This window comes from Dermacentor andersoni, unplaced genomic scaffold (assembly GCF_023375885.2).
Source record: "Dermacentor andersoni unplaced genomic scaffold, qqDerAnde1_hic_scaffold ctg00000039.1, whole genome shotgun sequence".
Taxonomy (NCBI): Eukaryota; Metazoa; Arthropoda; class Arachnida; order Ixodida; family Ixodidae; genus Dermacentor; species Dermacentor andersoni.
Genome location: NW_027314752.1, coordinates 596,363 through 611,174, shown reverse-complemented (window position 1 = coordinate 611,174; position 14,812 = coordinate 596,363). Strand labels below are relative to the sequence as shown.

At 46.1% G+C, this 14,812-nt stretch overlaps 1 protein-coding gene and 1 pseudogene across 1 annotated transcript; both read left to right on the top strand.

Annotated features, from left to right (window-relative positions):
• Positions 1–2,125: 2,125 nt before the first annotated feature.
• On the top strand, positions 2,126–7,257 carry LOC140214356 (ubiquitin-conjugating enzyme E2 D2B-like). Its single transcript, XM_072285727.1, has 2 exons — positions 2,126–2,368; positions 6,928–7,257. The coding sequence occupies exons 1-2, from the start codon at positions 2,126–2,128 to the stop codon at positions 7,177–7,179; spliced, it is 495 nt and encodes a 164-aa protein (XP_072141828.1). The 3' UTR covers positions 7,180–7,257.
• A 5,231-nt stretch (positions 7,258–12,488) lies between these two features.
• LOC140214352 (uncharacterized) lies at positions 12,489–13,492 on the top strand (annotated as a pseudogene).
• Positions 13,493–14,812: the final 1,320 nt, after the last annotated feature.

Sequence of the window (14,812 nt, the reverse complement as noted above, 5' to 3'; positions counted from 1 at the left end):
TTATTCTTAGTGTGAGAAGAGGCTGAATAAGCCAGGAAAGATGAGAAACCGGAAGGCCAGTGGCCGATGACGCCTGGAACTTGCCGCGCCGGCTCGCCATGAATTATTAAATTTGCAGCTCGGACCTAGTTAACTTGTTAGCGTCAAAGATGGATGGCATTTCGTTCTAAAGGAGCCAAAGACTGCACTTAGCCTGTTTTGAGCACATTTACCGGGATACGAAGGCCAAAATACGAAGAAGAAAAAATTAAATTAGTGACGTCACACTGACAAGCCCCGTTTCAGTGCGAACTAAAGGAAATGAGAATACCACCTGCGGTTTGTTTTATAATAGTTAACCCACTACCCCAATGTATACGTATATATAGTTATCAGTTTAAAGCGGTTCAGTGTTTCTTTTATTAGTGCCCACTTAGGGTTCAGTCAAGAAAGTATACTGGTATCACTCATTCTACGGTGAAAGGTAAACGTTTCGAGAGATCATTCCCGGCACTGTCGAATCATAACCCCAATGAAATGCAAGCGAAATTAGTGATCGAGAAGCTGCAGCGCCGGGGGTTGGCGGGGGGGGTGTCCTGTCGAACGCTTTCGTAGTCCTTCACAACCTCGTCTCCGTGCGCCGCAACGTGCAAGGCGCCGCTACTGAGCCGGTGCGAAGCCAGCATCGAACGTGCCAAAATTTAGGTTAATACTCTCACCACCCTGCTCAAAAACGGAACACAGGTGTCACACGTACACTTCTGATCGCGATCGAGGCTGATCTAGCGTATCTAAATGCAACTTAGCTGGGCAGAACCAAGGTAATGTTGTTTGCCGTTATTTTGAGATACTCAGCTTATTTTTTTGCATTCCACCTAATTACATAAGTAGTCATAATTAATCAACCTAAGTATTATAATTAGACAAAACGTTTCAATGAGAAAATTTTACAGCAACATGAAAAATTCTTAATCCAGTTTTCTTTTGTTGAATACGTTCTACATGAAAGTATTTTCCCACTGTGAAAGAAGACCGCGAATACGCGCAAAGTGCCTCGAGCAGGCAGTCGCCCGGTAGATATGTGTGTATTCATGGGCTTCTTTCACGCTGGACAAAACACTTTTATGTAGAACATAATTAACAAAAGAAAACTGTACCGGGAGTTTTTCATATTGCTCTAGAATTTTCTCATTGAGACTTTAGATGTAATGATATTTGAGAATTTTATTAATTAACACTAAGAACGTAATTAGGCGGAATGTAAAAAAAATATTTGAGTGTCTCCAAGCGACAGCACACGTCGTTAGCTTGGTTCTGTTCGCCTACGTGGTATTTGCACATATTTAACGTTTGGCTAAAGTTACGTGGGACACCCTCTATATGGACGAGAGCAGGAAAACAGAGTGGTTCGATTTTTGTTAATCACGACCGCATAAACCGAACAGGCAATGAAGCCAAGGGAAGCATAGGGTTATTATCTGTGGCTGAAATTAAAAGGTTGAAACTATTGAAGAAAGCGTAAAGTGGACCAAATGATAGTTTGTCGCCTTTGCGGGTGAAATCAAAAACCTTGGCATTACGCGTGACATGCACTACTATATATATAAATCCGAAATAAATAAATAAATAAATAAATAAATAAATAAATAAATAAATAAATAAATAAATGAACAAATAAATAAATAAATAGTGTTTAATTTTTACTGTGTTAGTAGGTAGTGAACGTGGAGGAGCTTTAGCCGATTAGCGACTATGAGAAGCACTGTAAACAAATTCGCTTTAAGCAGCTAGTTTCAAATGTTGCATTTGCAATTCCTTACACATAGCAAAGATGCAATAATTATATTAATGACTTGCGATTCCTTTGCCACACATTGGAGTGCATATTAAAACGATTCGAGGTAGGTGACCATGGAAATGCTTATGGAAACGTCACAGTAATTGCTTGGCGTAATACGCGGCGCAATGCTCCCTGACATTTAATTTCTTTCCTCCGCGTTAGCTATGGCGATTACCAAGGCGAATTTCCGGAAGTCTTCCTGAATTCGGCTGCTCTGGTCACGCCCTGTTTTGTACTTTGTCATTGCGCTGGTTTTTGTGCTGGATCATCGTAAATTGGCGCAAGTTTTTTCGCCCCCTCGCCAGCATGGGCGAGGAAGCTGCCTGCGCCTCCTCGGAGAAAAAGAGGGCCGGCGTGAAGCGCATCGCGAGCGAACTCGACGAGATGCTGGCCGACCCGCCCGCCCAGTGCACCGCGGGACTGGTCGACCCCGCAAACCCGTACCGCTGGCGGGCAACCATCGCGGGACCACAGGGCAGCCCGTACGAGGGAGGGCTGTTCAAGTTGCGCATCCAGCTGCCCAGGGACTACCCGTTCGAGGCTCCCGTGGTACGCGCGAGGACGCTTCTGAAAGCGTATACCCCTATATTTTTCATGATACGTTTGGCACTCCTTGGGTTCCTCGCCTCTAATCATTTTCGGAAAGTAACGTCTGGATAGATCACATCCTGATTAAATATAACAATACATATAATAAATCATATAATCTCTTAATCCCGTGTATCAAGTCAATAAGTCGAGCCAGATCGAAATCATTCGTCGAACCGCGTAACTTTGTTCTTTGTGTGCCAATGATCGGCTGTTAATTTGGGACGCTTTGCAGCGCTTGCGAGAGAGCAGAATGATTAAAGATGCTCTGCTATCTTTACTAATGACGAAATTGTTATTGCAGAAACAAAGTTCTTGATCTAGGCCTATAATATATTGTTTTATGACCCTTTGAGTACATTGCTGCCATTAGCTTTTGCGAAAATTGACACCTGTGTGCTGATGACAATATAGTTACTTATTTTTGCGTACTGCAGCCCACGTTAGAGCTATTTTAGGAGTGGAGATAACATCACCCATCCACTGAAGAAAAATAGGTCAATGACAAAGAGCCAACCTCTCCAGGCAAAGAATTCCAATGCTTAGTGCTAAATGAAAAAAATAAAAAATTCATTTGTACCAGAGTCGACAAGTGGAGCTCCACATTGCATTGCCACTCCATCCCGGAGAGGGTAGATCATTCGCAATTCCACTAGTTAATCTCCTCGGAATGTTGCGTGTTGTTACATTCCCGATCCTGGGGTTTCCGAGCTGGTCCATCCCATTCCTCCAATTCCAGTAAAGGAAACGCTCGCTCTAGAATGGTGCACTACTTGCGCGCCTCGTAAAAAAAAAAAAAAAAAAAAAAAAGAAAGCGAAAGAAGGAAAGCTTTCTGAAGTCTTAATAACGCTACAGAAAATGTTACAATGGTTTGTACAAGAAAGATGTTTCATGGGCTGTTATCGTTTCACATGTAGCTTCCTGCAACCTGTAAAATATCTACTGATTTTAAAAGATCGATACCATCGCGAAATTGAATTTCGGCAAAAACCGGTACTTATGTGCTGTGAAAACACTCATGAGTACCTAAAAGAAGCACTGCACGAACACTTGGATGAAAGAACACGTGGCTGGTCAATAAGGATCCATTTAACGGAGCTTACTGAACAATTAACGGAAAAATTAAGATCAGCACTCAAGACGTGTAATAAGACTGCACGGAGAGACAGCAAGTAATACAAGATCAATTTTATTGTATTTCTAGTCCAATAGTGTGAAAGACACGTACGTTGGCTGTGTAGGTTAGGTGTATAGGCAAAATGTGACGTGAACGCAAGACATAAACTTCTTTCGATCATCATCATCATCATCAGCCTGGTTACGCCCACTGCAGGCCAAAAGCCTCTCCCATACTTCTCCAAGTACCCCGGTCATGTACTAATTGTGGCTATGTCGACCCTGCAAACTTCTTAATCTCATCCGCCCATCTAACTTTCTGCAGCCCCCTGCTACGCTTCCCTTCCCTTGGAATCCAGTCCGTAACCCTTAATGACCATCGGTTATCTTCCCTCCTCTTTACATGTCCTGCCCATGGCCATTTCTTTTTCTTGATTTCAACTAAGATATCATTAACTCGCGTTTGTTCCCTCACCCAATCTGCTCTTTTCTTATCCCTTAACGTTACACCCATCATTCTTCTTTCCATAGCTCGTTGGGTCATCCTCAATTTATGTAGAACCCTTTTCGTAAGCCTCCAGGTTTCTGCCCCGTAGGTGAGTACCGGTAATACACAGCTCTTATACTGTGTCTTTCGATCAAGTTATCTCCAAAACATGTCGATTTGTGGTGACAGCCTGCCATGCGGTCTGCTCTTCCGGAGCCCTTTCCTAATCCCTACATTAAAGAATTGACCGCCCTTCCTCTACTGTGGAGCGGGGTACAAGCGAAGCTTGGGATCCGCGGCTCTTCGTTGTCCTTGCCGCGAGGGCTTTGCGATCCCTCACGGCAAGATGGGCACGTCAACGACGAGCCCGGGCACGAGTGAGTTACCGGCGGCGTTCATGAAACGCCGCCTGCTCTCCCGTTGCCACTCCTTCAACACAGGCTGCCACTCCTTCAACACTTCAGCATAACGAACCAAACGCGGCCTCTCCATCCGACTGCCGGATCTGAACTGGAGGGAAACGGCGGGCCCGAGGCGAGCGAACACGCGGTCACACCCTTTCCCTCCTCTGATGGAGGCGACGACTGTGATTGGCTTGCGCCTTGCACTGCGTCTATTTCTTCATGTATATAAAACCTCGCTGTAAAGGGCGTGTATGATCAACTGACGGTGGCTGAATCGGTTAGCGTGGTGGTCTCGCAACCAGTAGGTCGGCGGGTCGAATTCGCAGCCGAATAAGCAATAAGCAAGAATAAGCGGCTTTAGTTTTTTCGCACGGCAACACCGACACGAGTGAGGCAATACAAGCTTCGCTTGAAAAAGCAAGGAGGCTGAGCAACGGTTCACTCTCTAGGCTTCTTCGAAACCACATTTAAAGAAAATTCGGTAGGATGCATGGAGGATGCAGGCCACCAATCCAGGGGCATACGTGAAACGTCCCGTGCCTGCTGCTGATGGTGTATGGGCACTAGCGAATAAAAAGTGACCTAAGCAAATACGCAAGTTACATTTATTCATGCATTACAAAGCTTACAGGTTCAACTAATAATACAGCTGCTAACGTCCTTACGGCCCAATCTTGGAATCATGCTCGCTCTCTAATCTTAGTGGTCCCGCCGTAGTCGAAGGTGGTGGGCGCGCATTGAAATATCCTCTGTCATGCTACTCGGCATTTCTTCAAGTTCTTTCGAGGCCTTGCGTGCCGATCGCGGGGACACCACGGGCGAACAACCGTCAGATTTCTCTAAAAAATGCTAGCTTGTTCGCCTTATAACACATGATCAGCGCAGGCTGGAATTTATGTATGAGACATACCATGTCTGAGATCTTTAAGCTCGACGAAACTACTGCCGAGATATGCCTCCTTGAACGCTGATCGAAAGGCTACTTTCAGCCCCGATTGCGTAAAGCGCGGTGCCGCGTCAGCAGTATCCGTGCACGTGACGCTTGCATGATCCAGTGATGGCTTCTTTCCTTGACGCAACGATATCGAAGTAAGCACCACCGGTACTGCGCTTGCACATACAGAAGCGACGATAGGACAACGGGTCTTGTGACATGATGTTTTAGCAAGCTACTCCATTTGCTGAGGCAACTGGAAGGGGTTTCAAGTAAGAAAATTGTCTATAATAATTAAGTAAGGCCTTCACAAGCAAAGATACGGTTCGTCGTGCTTACAGGGAAGAGGTTTTCCTTCAAGTTAAGGTTAAGCTAAACAGGACGCTAGTTTATATGACGTCCTGGTGCATTAATTTTTCAAAAGCTAACGAACAGCTTTCCGCTAGTAACTGATAAATTTAGCTGTAATTGAGCTGCACACGTGTTAGGCTGTTCACTACGTATGGCACGCTGCGACGTAACCAAGGCTTGACTAAAAAAAAAAAACATTTTGTAAAAAGGTTTAGCGCTTTCAAGGCTATTTCGGTTCGATAAGAGTAAAATTCTAAGTAATCTTGTAGCGTTGTACATACCATTCATCCAGCTAGATTATTCTGCTGGTTTTATTACTAATCTAAAAGCGAAACACATTGACATATTTAGAAGGACGATTCCTTCTTTTTGTTTCGCTTCTACAGGCATATTAACAGGCGGGCACCATTTTATCTAAGGCGCCTCTTTGACCTCCCTTCATCTTACTTTCTGAATACTCAGCCGTGTGCAAAAAAAACAAAAAAAAAACATAGAACATGGCGTGCATGCTATCACTTAAAAGGGCATGAATTCGAACTCACTGGCGAAAAACATCGCAAAATAAACACGAAACGGGAGGAACACAGGATGAGCACTGAATGACGCGCTCGTCCTGTGTTCCTCCCTTCTCCGCGTTTATTTTGCGCTGTTTTTCTATATCACCATACATTCGCGCCAGCTGCAACTATATGCGACCACATTCTTGGTCCCCCTCCTCGTATCGTCGGTGGCGGAGGCCCGCGTCCTGCAGTTGACATACACTGACAACAAAGATTAACGTGGCGAGCTGAAGCACAGAGATCGGCTCCTGGAAGTGGGTACACAAAGGAATCGAAGGTGTCGGACTGACCGTTGCACGACAGAAAGAGCGATCGCGTCCAGCAGTGTGCTCTGAAGCAGAGTAGGAAAACGGGCTAAGGATATCGCCGCGTACTTCACTGACGAGCGCGCGATTAGACCCAACCCAATCAAGAAGCAGCTTCCTCGCATGTGGTCCGTTTGTCGATCCGCCCCCCCCTCCCCCCTCCCCATAACCACGTGAGCGGAAGCCTAATTATTAACATACGCAGTGGTCGTGCAGGGACTACGAGCGTCTCGGGATCCCAGAGTGACGGGTGTCTCGAACAACTTGTAGAATGTTGTCATCAGCGTATTCTTCACTTATCGCTCGTGCTGCGCGATGTTGGTAACCAATGTAGCTGTGCACTGTCTCTAACAAACACGCAGGTGAATTTCCTCACTGCGATCTACCACCCCAACATCAGCAGCACTGACGGCGTGGTCTGCCTTGACCTGCTCAAGTGCAGGTGGTCCCCTGCGCTGACCATCGGCAAGGTGCTGGCCTCCATTCGCTTTCTCATGTGCAACCCGAACCCCGATGACCCGCTCGAGTACAACGTGGCCGCCGAGTACCGGAAGAACCGCGAAGAGTACATCGCCACCGCCAAGCTGTGGACAAAAGCGTTCGCGAAGGAGTGAACCGACGACCCACGTTGCCGAACGTGTGACTCGAGCACACCCGTTCGCGCACCCTAAATCACGCATGTCTCGAAGAACAAAAAATACGCAAGAAAAACAAAAAAACGCAGAATTATTTCGCCGCCTGGGCACACGGCCAGAAGAACTGAGAAGTACAACTTGAATTTGCCCATGCGGAACTCCATGGTGGATCCATCAGCATGAGGATGCGTGCCTGAATTACTCGGAAAATCTGGCTGTTCATTTCGTAGAACGTATGATCGCTTGCACACACGCCACCCACCCTTGCCTCCCTGCATTCCTCTCTACTAGTCAACAGGATGCAAGTTAACCTTCACATTGATTACATGCTTAAAAACTTACTTTCTGCGACGACTGGAAACCTCGGCCTTTACCCGAAATCAAGTACTTTGAGATTAATTTGGAGACAAGTGGACGCTGAGGGTGCTTCTGCCCATGTTTGCAGAAAAATAAAGAGGAAATATTAAAATGCGACCACTAGTTGTGTTCATGCTTTTTCAAAGCGAAGCTTTTCTTTGCGAACATCCCTGTGTTTCGTGACCGCGCCTGCAGCCTGGCTGATACCCTGCCGAATAGGCCAACCATTCACAGCGGAGCACGATCCGCGCCGCTGGGTTTCTTGCAGCAGCACCAGGTGGCGCTCGCCTCCGTGCATCCAGGGCGTCGGCCGTGAGGGGGAAAGTAAAAACCGGAAAGCTCACCTTCGCGCATCCACGGCTGCACGGTAATAAGGAGGAAAGTGTTTCCTGCGCATAGAATGGATCCGAATTTCGCTTCGCACTATTGTTCATGCTGCCTCGGAAACCATGATGCGTTCAAGGCACCCATCGTTCTCGTTAGTAGCAATTCCGCTTAAAAGGCTCGGTGTAATTTGCGTGCGGGCGCGTGCGCGTGTTTGCGCGTGTTTGCGTGTTTGCGCGTACTCGCAAAAAAGCCTCACTGTGCACAAATTCCACCTCCTTGGATCTGCTGCATTTTTTCTTTCGCTTGCCTATAATCCTTTCATCGCGTTTCATCCTAAGCAATTATAACCGCACGGCTAGCGTAACTTCTATGAAAAACATCCTCCAACTTCCCCCACTTTCTGCTCGTCGCAAATGCTCTCGCCTGGCTTTGTTTCATAAAATATACTTCCATAATTCATATCTGCGTGATAATCTTATTTCATCCCCAACCTACATTTATCCTCGCATTGATCATCATCACAAAGTTGGAGTTTTGCAGTGTCACACTAGAGCTTGTCACGAGTCTTTTCTTCCTAGGACGTGTCAAGAATGGAACCACCTTCCCGCCGAGTTGATTGCAATTGAAGACCAAGCACAATTTCGTACGGCCATAATCAACACCATCGCTTCGGGCTTCACATGTGTATGACTACATCACTTGCTGCCTTCTTTGCTTTCTTTGTTATGTAACTTTTTTTTTTACCCCACTCCCCTCTGTAATACCTTGTGGTCTTGAGGGTATAATAAATGAAATGAAATGAAATAAGTATACCATGTTGGAGGGCGTCGGATAGGAAGACATGTGTTGTTGGTAATCGTGTGTGCAAGAGCTGCCCACGTTTGTTTATAGGAGAGAAGTCGGCGCAATAACTGACTAGACTTCATCGGTGACATTCGAGTTCCAGATGAAGTTGGCTTGGTATTCGACAATAATTAGAGAAATGCAGAAACGAAAGCTCCTTTTAGTGTGGGGTTACTGTAAGCAATAAGCGTGTGTATGCACGAAGTTGAAGCTAAGGTTCTCGACATGCAAATTCATGGAGCGGAGAACGCAGGTTGGTTGGCTGGTTGTTTGCTCAGAGAATTGGCACAACCAACTGAGGGAATAGGCCACGAATCGAGCGGCCCAATGGGTAAAGAAATTCCGGCAGAACCCATCTCACGACGAATGTCAACGTTAATGCACTTGTCATTGAAGCAATGCAGCGATCCCGTATTAGCGCCCCCAATACGCGTCATGCATGATGCATGTATGCAGCAGCTTTCCTCTGTCGCGCCTCCCACTGGACATGCTGCGCCATCTAGCGCCGCCGCCGGAAAGTTCACGCGTGGTGCGTTTGTCGGTAAAGATTCAGACACGCATGCCTTACTATATAGTTTGCGGGTAGGATTCCGCCTTGCCACAGAGCAGCTTTTAATGGTTTCTTAATGCGTTATCATTCTTACTCTACTTGGCGCACTTTTCCGGGGCTATCTTTGGAGCTAATCGTCTTCCCGCCTACCTGGGTTACTGGTAGTCTGTGGCCCAGTGGGTAGCACACCGGGCCGCTGCGACGAGGCAATAGGGTCCGATACCGACCGTTAAACGAACTGCGGTCACTGTCACTGACCATATGGCAATGTGTGCAATGTGAATGAATGAATGAATGTGTGGTTTTTATTGGTGCAAGGGCCAGATATGGCCAAAGAGCACCACGCAAGTGTTAATAATTTCGCAGTGGAGTGATGGATTCTATGAAGTTGATGTGACGTGGCTGTAAAGGGGCCTAAAAATAGTCATGGTGAAGTGCATAAAATATACCTGTAATAAGAATATGGCGATCACAAATGACGTGTACTATGAGCATTAGGGTGTATTGCGAAATTATGATACAATATAAAAATATGTAAGATGCTAAAATTCACTAGAGCACCACTGCCTCGGGAGAGCTCTTGAGACACAAGGGCTTGTAGGCATGTGCTATACAAAACAACTCCTTCCAGGGGCGTCTGCGTCAGCAGGCGTTTGGTGTGTTGCGACACCACGTATCCGAGCACACGAGGGTAGGAACCTCCCGCGTTTAACCATGCGTGGCTTAGCCGTGTCCGGGGAAAAGGGTATCCTGGGGTTTGAGCTGATGCTGAGTGTCAGGACCTTTAAGGCCCCTCGGCGGAGGCATCACATCCCTTTGGCCTCGGCTTCACGTAGACGGCACCCTCGAACTGACCAACCCGGGGGAAATCGGTAGTTGCCTTTTCCTGTCTCCCTCTCCCTCCCTCCAGCCTTCGTCGTTCTCTCACTTTCCACCTTTCCTGTCTTCTCCTAGCTTCCCCTTACTTCCAATTTTTCCAGGCAGCAAGGGTTAACCTTGTGTGAATAGCCAACCTGGCTTTTTTCATATTTGGTTATAGTGATGACGTACAGCTGGCGTTTGCAGGACCTGTTTTACAGCTCCTGTAGCGTCCCCTCGCAGGGCTCCATGGTGGGTGGCTGGCGTTATTGACGAAAATTAAATTTGTCTATGGCTAGTTCCTTTCCTCACCTTCCCGATCGCCCTCAGAAAAGAGGGCGCACCGAAGATGTTTTCAGTTCTTTGGACTACAAAGGCCGAACTTTCCACGATACCATGTCATCCACTCAGAAAAATCCGATAAGCAAGTACAAAATATCTCCCCTTTTCTAGTTTCCAAGTCCTTAACTGATGTGCTTGGTCCAGGCTACAAGGTATCAAGGCTGGCAAGTGGTTATCTCCTGTTAGAGCTGCATGATCAGAAACAATACGAAAAGTTGCCCAGTCTAGTGTCATTTGGGGATGTTCCATTGACAGTAACTCCACACCGCACTCTGAACACCACCCGCGGCGTTGTCTCTGACGACGATTTCCTCCAGCTGGCAGAGGCTGAGCTCTTGGAGGGCTTCAGTGAGCAGAATGTTGTCAATGTCAAGAGAATTAAGAAGACGCGGGATGGCAAAGAAATTGAAACCAAGCACCTAATACTCACCTTTGGTTCAAGTGTGCTGCCCGAGTACATCGAGGCTGGGTACATTAACCCTTTACTGCACCTTGTTGCATATATGTAATACCGATAAACGGCCATAAAAACAAAAGCTAAGTTCAGTTGGTTCTTGTACACGCTGTTGCATTTCTGCAACAATAGCTTGAAAAACACGCCTTCTTTTGCTGCCATCTATGCTCATTCTGCTCAACTACTGCCAAACAAACATGGTGGACGCTGCTCGCGCCAGCACGCAGCTATACAGGTAAGTTTTGCCAGTTATGTCTTTCTGAACGGAATAAACCGCGAAAAAGAAATGTTAAGCTGTGCAACATAGCCTCCTAATCGTGTATATTCCAAAAATATTATTTTATCGCAATAGTTTCTTTCTCGCCACGGAAAGCTGCTACGTTGCGTATTTGCAACAACGTGCTCACTGGGTTCGTTTTTCATTCTCGAACTAGAAATGGATCTTAAACGCTTTTATAGCCGAGCAATTCCGTCAGACAGCGAAGACAGCGAACTTTCCGGCAGTGACGACGACCCCGAGTGTAAGTCTGTTTCTATTCATCGTGTGTGCATTGTGTTGCATGCTGGAATGCCTGAAGTTTTTCATTAGGTTATGTGCACACAGACGCTGCTTTCGCATCGTTACGTCTGCATCCTAATTCCTGTGCTCTTGCGTTTTAAATTTATGATTATAACGCGAAGACACCGTGCATAGTGATTCTATTTGCTTTCAATACAGAGAGGCACCCTGTTTTCTATATCTGCATTTTGCTTTATTTTACCACTAATATTATTCCGTGTACATCGCTGTCTGTTTTTGCAGCAGATGTTCAACCTAATCTCGAAAAGCTAAATGACAGCACAAGCAAATCGAGTGGATGCTCCGACAAGGACGAAGTTACAGCAAATGGCACAACACCCGACCACCGTCCTACACAAGCTAAGAGAATAATCACTTGGAAGAAGCCGAATGTAATGAGGGATCTGCAGACAATACAGTTCTCCGGGCAAAGTGAACTCCCAGAGTACATTTTACGACTAGAGACACCATTCCAATACTTCAAGTTTCTCTTCCCCGGCTCGCTGATTTCGCTAATTGCAAATCAGGGCAATTTGTATGCTCTCCAGAAAGACGCGAGCCAGCCCCTTTGTACCACCGCAGAAGAGGTGGAAGTGTTTATTGGGACGTGCCGCATGTGATGTCGATCATTCAAATGAGGAAGTGGAGGTGGTACTGGAGAGCACAGACCAAGGTTAGCCAAGTGGCTGACAACCTTCCTGTGGGTTGCTTTGAAAAACTGAAGCATAACATCCACTTAATTGACAATAGTACTCTCGGTCCAAAGGACGCTCCCGGAAGAGATCGGCTTGAGAAAGTGCGGCCTTTCATTGATACCATCAATGAACAGTTGTCGCTTGTGCCTATGGAAGAGAATCTCTCTATCGATGAACAGATAATAGCATTGAAAGTTAGAAGCTCCCTCAAGCAGTACTGTCCCAAGAAGCCCCCCAAAATGGGGTTACAAAGCTTTCGTGCTCTCCGGTATAAGCGGCTTCTCCTACAAATTGGAAGTGTATACCGGACAGGAGCACTCGGCGCAAAGACTTTCAGGAGAAGCCGACTGTGGAGCGAGTGGAAAGGTTCGCTTGAGTAGAATGATTCCGAGAGGCGTACACCACAAAGTGTACTTTGCCAACTATTTCAACTGTCCAATTTTGCAGGTGTACCAAGAGAAAAACTGTACACTGCATTGGTACCGTGCGGACAAACCGGATACCTGGAGTGAGCCGGCCTACGAGCAGGAAATGAAAAAAAAGGAAGAGGGCATATTGAAGAGAGGGTCAGAGTTATGGATGGAACTGAACTGTCATGTAAAAGGTGGTAAGATACCCCAGCAGTGATCTTGCTCTCCTCCTTCGTTAGAACACAGCCTGCTACAAGTGCATCAATGTATAATTGTCAAAAAAAAAAAAAAAGAGCGGAGATACCATGCCCTGCAGTGATAACCATCTACAACATGTACATGTCAGGCGTCGACCTTTTGGACTCCCTTATCTCTATTTACCGTCCCTGCCTGAGGTTGAAGAGATATTTCCGTGTTTTTCTGCACATCCTTGACTTGACGGCTGTAAATTCTTGGTTGCTTTACAAGAGGAACGTCATGAACAAACGTGATCAGTACACAGAAAGGCTACCTACGTTGGCTGAGTTCAAGATGGACCTGGCTGCATCACTCTGCAAGGCTGGGAAGACGGCGCTGAAAAAGCGAGGAAGGCCTAGCAATGAATCAGTAGAACAAGCCTCTGAGGAGAAGAAAAACGGTGACCATTAGCTCCAACTCCAACTCAGGAAGCCAGGCTAGATCAGGTATTATTTCTCATCTGTGGAACTTTGTCTCAGTGCTCATTATTTTAATTTTTTCCCTCAGGTTGGTCACTGGGTTCTATGGAGCAAGAAGCGGCAGCACTGCAAGCTTCGTGGCTACACAGCAATCTGCATTAGTTAGTGCGTTAAGTGTGTAGTGCGTCTCTGTTCCACTAACAAGAACAATTGCTTTTTTGTGTACCACACTACAAAATGAGTGCACCGTTTCTCGTTACTTACTGGTCACTGCTCAAGTTATAGCACCAAGCTTTTTCAGCAAGCAAGTGAAATAGCTTTCTATTGTACCACGTGTTCCACCTTGCTGATTGTCATGTAAATAAATGTTAGTTTGAAATGCAATGAGCCGGGCATTCCTCAACTTTATTTATGTGCACGTTGTTGCAGACATGCAACGTACCCTTTTTGTGCCACTACGAACTGTAAAAGTCCACTAAAGTGTTTTTTTTTGTTACGCATGGGCAGGACGTGTAATGAGGAGGGAAGATAACCGATGGTCATTAAGGGTTACGGACTGAATTCCAAGGGAAGGGAAGCGTAGCAGGGGGCGGCAGAAAGTTAAGTAGGCGGATGAGATTAAGAAGTTTGCAGGGACAACATGGTCACAATTAGTACATGACCGGGCTACTTGGAGAAGTATGGGAGAGGCCTTTGGCCTGCAGTGGGCGTAAGCAGGCTGATCATGATGATGATGAAATCATAAAGCATAACCATAAGCTAAACCATAAGCGTCACCGAACCTTTTCGCTTCGAGATATCCAGGCTTAACCTTAGCTAAGCCCCAGCCAATTTCTTGAAAGAATGGTTAATCGAAGACTCACACATTTCCTTGAGCTCAACAATATGCTCGATCTCTATCAGTGTGGCTTCAGGGAAGGGCGGTCGACAACCGATCACCTTGTGCGTATTGAAGGAAATATCCGCGATGCATTTGTACATAAACAGTTTTTCCTATCGATATCCTTCGAGACGGAGAAGGCGTATGACAGAGCATGGCGTTACGGGATCTTGCGAGTTATGTTGGGAATGGGTATCCGTGGAAATATGCTGAAAATAATTGAAAGCAATTTGGTAAATCGTATCTTCCGCATGAAAATCAGCAACGTATTGTCGCAACCTTTTACACAAGAAGCTGGTGTAATCCAGGGTGGCGTGCTTAGGTGCACGCTCTTTATCGTGAAGATGAACACGCTTCGCGCTTCACTGCCACCAGCCATTCTTTATTCAGTCTACGTTGACGATATACAAATACGTTTCGAATCCTGCAACCTTACAGTGTGTGAAAGACAGGTATAGCAGGGCTCAAACAAGGTATTCAAGTGGGCCGACCAAAATGGATTTAATATCAACCCCAACAAAAGTAATTGTGTTCTTTTCATAAGAAAGAGAGACCTGGTCCCAGATCCTTATTTAGAACTGGGTGGACAACAAATTCCTGTCAACAAAGAGCGCAAATTTCTAGTTGTTATGCTTGACTCGAGGCTTACTTTCATTTCACACAAAAAATGTCTTAACGCAA